This window comes from Boleophthalmus pectinirostris, unplaced genomic scaffold (assembly GCF_026225935.1).
Source record: "Boleophthalmus pectinirostris isolate CB_2022bp ecotype Guang Dong unplaced genomic scaffold, ASM2622593v1 HiC_scaffold_3, whole genome shotgun sequence".
NCBI classification, from domain to species: domain Eukaryota; kingdom Metazoa; phylum Chordata; class Actinopteri; order Gobiiformes; family Gobiidae; genus Boleophthalmus; species Boleophthalmus pectinirostris.
This window is the reverse complement of record NW_026571299.1, coordinates 833347-838346: the sequence shown is the minus strand read 5'-3', so window position 1 is coordinate 838346 and position 5000 is coordinate 833347. Positions and strand designations below refer to the sequence as shown.

The following is a 5000-nucleotide window of genomic DNA, read 5'->3' as shown; positions in this document are numbered from 1 at the left end:
GAACAGAGGAAGAAGAAAGAAGAAAAACAGAAGAACAGAAGAACAGAACAGAAGAGAACAGAAGAAGAAGAACAGAAGAAGAGAAGAAACAGAAGAACAGAAGAACACAGAAGAACAGAAGAAGAACAGAAGAAAGAACAGAAGAACAGAAGAACAGAAGAAGAACAGAAGAACAGAAGAACAGAAGAAGAATGAAGAAGAACAGAAGAACAGAAGAAGAACAGAAGAACAGAAGAAGAACAGAAGAAGAACAGAAGAAGAACAGAAGAAGAACAGAAGAACAGAAGAAGAAGAAGAAGAAAGAAGAACAGAAGAAGAACAGAAAGAACAGAAGAACAGAAGAACAGAAGAACAGAAGAAGAACAGAAGAAGAACAGAAGAAGAACAGAAGAAGAACAGAAGAAGAACAGAGGAACAGAAGAAGAACAGAAGAACAGAAGAAAGAACAGAAGAAGAAGAAACAGAAGAACAGAAGAAGAACAGAAGAAGAAGAAGAAGACAGAAGAAGAACAGAAAGAAGAACAGAAAGAACAGAAGAAGAACAGAAGAAGAAGAAGAACAGAAGAACAGAAGAAGAAGAACAGAAGAACAGAAGAAGAACAGAACAGAAGAAACAGAAGAAGAAGAACAGAAGAACAGAACAGAAAGAACAGAAGAACAGAAGAAGAAGAAGAAGAAAGAAGAGAAGAACAGAAGAACAGAAGAAGACAGAAAAGAGAACAGAAGAACAGAAGAAGAACAGAAGAACAGAAGACAGAAGAACAGAAGAACAGAAGAACAGAAGAACAGAAGAACAGAAGAAGAACAGAAGAAGAACAGAAGAACAGAAGAAGAACAGAAGAAGAACAGAAGAACAGAAGAAGACAGAAACAGAAGAAGAAGAGAAGAACAGAAGAAGAAAGAACAGAAGAAGAACAGAAGAAGAAGAAGAACAGAAGAACAGAAGAAGAAACAGAAGAAGAACAGAAGAGAAGAAGAACAGAAGAAGAACAGAAGAAGAACAGAAGAACAGAAGAAGAACAGAAGAACAGAAAACAGAAGAAGAACAGAAGAACAGAAGAAGAACAGAAGAAGAACAGAAGAACAGAAGAAGAACAGAAGAACAGAAGAAGAACAGAAGAACAGAAGAAGAACAGAAGAAGAAGAAGACAGAAGAACAGAAGAAGAAGAAGAAGAACAGAAGAACAGAAGAACAGAAGAAGAACAGAAGAAGAAGAACAGAAGAAGAGAAGAACAGAAGAAGAACAGAAGAACAGAAGAAGAACAGAAGAACAGAAGAAGAAGAAAGAACAGAAGAAGAACAGAAGAAGAAGAAGAACAGAAGAACAGAAGAAGAAACAGAAGAAGAAGAACAGAAGAAGAACAGAAGAACAGAAGAAGAAGAACAGAAGAAGAACAGAAGAAGAACAGAAGAACAGAAGAAGAACAGAAAGAACAGAAGAACAGAAGAACAGAAGAACAGAAGAACAGAAGAACAGAAGAAGAACAGAAGAACAGAACAGAAGAAGAACAGAAGAAGAAGAAGAACAGAAGCAGAAGAACAGAAGAACAGAAGAACAGAAGAAGAACAGAGGTAACAGAACAGAAGACAGAAGAAGAACAGAAGAACAGAAGAAGAACAGAAGAACAGAAGAACAGAAGAAGAACAGAAGAAGAACAGAAGAACAGAAGAAGAACAGAAGAACAACAGAAGAACAGAAGAAGAACAGAGGGTTTATATTAATAAATGTTTTTCAGACTTTTCAAACCAAATGTTAAAAAATAAATAAAAGTTGTGCTGTTAAAGACACAACATCTGCTGTGGCAGGAGATGTTTTCAGGTCGGTGTCGGTTCCTGCTCCAGTTCCTCGGGGAACCAAAGTTCTTACGGAGAACGAGACGCGTTCGTTCAAACGTTCAAGTGAAACGTGAAGATCATGGACAGATTTACCACCGAATAAAAACAAAACCCAACGAAAGAAACAGGAGGAACATCTGCTGTGGAGGAACATCTGTGTGGAGGAACATCTGTGTGGAGGAACATCTGTGTGGAGGAACATCTGCTGTGGAGGAACATCTGTGTGGAGGAACATCTGCTCTGCTCTGCTGCGGAGGAACATCTGTTTTGGAGGAACATCTGCTGTGTGGACATCTGCAGTGGAGGAACATCTGTGAGGAACATCTGCTGGAGGAACTGTGTGGAGGAACATCTGCTGCGGAGAAACATCTGTGTGGAGGAACATCTGCAGTGAACAACATCTGTTTTGGAGGACATCTGTGTGAGGAACATCTGGAGGAACATCTGTGCATCTGTGTGGCAAACATCTGTGTGGAGGAACATCTTGTTGTGAGGAACATCTGTTTTGTGACGAACATCTGTGTGGAGGAACATCTGCTGTGGAGGAACATCTGTTTTGGAGGAACATCTGTGTGGAGGAACATCTGCTTGTCTTGCGTGAAGGAGGAAAATCATCTGTGTGGATGGGAGGAACATCTGCTGTGGTGAACATCTGTTTCTGTGCATCTGTGTGGAGGAACATCTGTGGAGGAACATCTGTTGTTGCTGTGTGGAGGAACATCTGTGTGAGGAACATCTGCTGGAAGGAACATCTGCTGTGTCTGTTTTGGAGGAAACATCTGTTTTGGAGGAACATGCAGTGAGGAACATCTGTGTGGAGGAACATCTGTGTGGAGGAACATCTGTGAGGAACATGTGCATCTGTGCAAAGGAACATCTGTTTTTGGAGGAACATCTGCAGTGGAGGAACATTCTACTGTGGATTCGGTGGCAGCGACGTTCAATCCAAAGATGAAACCTCACCTGGATACAGTAAATATTTCTTCTCGTCCTCTGACCACGGCTCGATCTTCTGTCTCTTGTTTCTCCCTCCGTGTTCCTCACACTCATTTTCTTGTTTATTTCTCGTGTGACTCGAGGAACCTGCTCAGGTCCACCGAGTCCTCACCACCTCACAAAGACACGTTTACTTGGTTCCTGAACGCTCGGATTTTTCGCCGGTTCGAGATTCGGTGCAGGAACCGACACCTTCACGATTCTGTCGACCTGAAAACGTGAAAAAGTGTGGAGAGGAGGACCTGAACCCGAAACCTTCTGGTCTGGGGTCAGATCGGAGTCGTACCTCGGGTGGGGGAGGGGGCAGGTTTTTGTCCTCTGGTCTCGGTCTGTAATCTGGAGGGAGGGTGTCCTCTCGCTCTCCAACTCTCACCCCCTCCTCCTCCTCCACTGTGGCCTCCTGCAACACACGGAGAACATCAGATCAGGAGAATGTCAGGAGAACATCGGAACATCAGGAACACATCAGGAACACATCAGGAACACAGGAACATCAGGAACATAACATCAGGGAGAACATCAGGAAGGGAAACATCAGGAAACACATCAGGAACATATCAGGAAAACATCAGGAACACATCAGGAACATATCAGGAGAACATCAGGAGAACATCAGGAACATCAGGAGAACATCAGGAGAACATCAAGAGAACATCAGGAGAACATCAGGAACATATCAGAAGAACATCAGGAGAACATCAGGAGAACGAGGAGGTTGTGTCTGAATGTCCATCTCCCCCCTAGCTCCTCCCTCACTACAAAAAACATCTCCAACTCATCTCCAAAGCTCTGAAGCTCTTGAGAGAACCGTTCCCCTCCACCTCCAGTGAGTCCAGCTCCACTGTCCCCACTAGAAGAACAAACGAAGAACAAACGAAGAACAAACAAAGAACAAACGAAGAACAAACAAAGAACAAACAAAAAACAAAAGTCTCCTGACCTTCACGAGCTGGTCTGGTCTGGGAGGAGCCTCAGGTTTGGGAGGTTCTGCTGAAGGAAGGAGGTCTTCAAGAGCGCTGAGAGCATCCAAGGACATGGACCCGCCCTGGAGGAGAGAGAGAGACAGGTCAGACAGGAGCAGACAGGAGCAGACAGGAGCAGGGAGCAGGAGCAGGAGCAGACAGGAGCAGGCAGCAGGCAGGAGCAGGCAGCAGACAGAGCAGGAGGAGCAGGCACAGGAGCAGGCAGGAGCAGACAGGAGCAGAGCAGACAGGAGCAGGGAGCAGAGGAGCAGGAGCAGGCAGGACAGAGCAGGAGCAGGCAGGAGCAGACAGGAGCAGGCAGGAGCAGGCAGGAGCAGGCAGGAGCAGGCAGGAGACTCTCACCTTCTCCAGAGCAGGTCTGGAGTCTGTGACGTCTTTAGGTTTTGCTTCTGCTTTGGTGGGTTTGGTTTCAGATTTCTTGAGTGGAGGAGCAGCAGACGACTGGACCTTCTACAAAACAGAAGAGTTCAGGTTTAACCTGCGAGTCTCAAACCCCCCGGGACTCGAGCAGGACTCAGGTCGACACGGAACCACGACGAGACACGAAACCACGACGACGACGAACACGAAACACGACGACACGAAACCACGACGACACGAAAACCACGACACGACGACGAAACGACGACGAACGACACGAACCACACGACACGACACGAAACCACGAACGACACGAAACCACGACGACACAAAACCACGAAAACACGACGACACGAAACCACGAACGACCACGAAAACCACGAAAACCACGAAACGAACACGAAACACACGAAACCACGACGACACGAAACCACGACGACACGAAACCACGACGACACGAAACCACGACCACGACGACACGAAACCACGACAACACGACGACACGAAACCACGACACGAAACCACGAAACCACGAAACCACGACGACACGAAACCACGACGACACGAAAACCACCGACGACCACGAACACCACGAACGACACGACACGAAACCACGAAACCACGACACGACACGAAACACGACGACTACGAAACACGACGACACACGACACGAAACCACGAAACAACACGAAACCACGACGACACAAACCACGAACCACACGACACGACGACACGAACGAAAACGACGACGACGACCACGACGACACGAAACGACGACAAAACGAACGAAACCACGACGACGACACGAAACCACGACGACACGA

The 5000-nt window shown here is 45.9% G+C and overlaps 2 protein-coding genes across 2 annotated transcripts in view; one reads left to right on the top strand and one right to left on the bottom strand.

Moving 5' to 3' along the window:
* rplp0 (ribosomal protein, large, P0) overlaps positions 1-5000 on the top strand; it is a 230359-nt gene that overhangs the window by 40243 nt on the left and 185116 nt on the right. The gene's annotated exons all lie outside the window — the stretch shown is intronic.
* The window catches only part of cast (calpastatin), a 78636-nt gene that overhangs the window by 14962 nt on the left and 58674 nt on the right, over positions 1-5000 (bottom strand). Inside the window, exons 22-25 of the mRNA XM_055161009.1 lie at positions 4348-4821; positions 4159-4266; positions 3774-3878; positions 3120-3233 (exon numbers count right to left, since the gene is read on the bottom strand). Of these exons, the coding sequence (XP_055016984.1) occupies positions 3120-3233; positions 3774-3878; positions 4159-4266; positions 4348-4821 (801 nt within the window). The remainder of the gene's footprint in view (positions 1-3119; positions 3234-3773; positions 3879-4158; positions 4267-4347; positions 4822-5000) is intronic.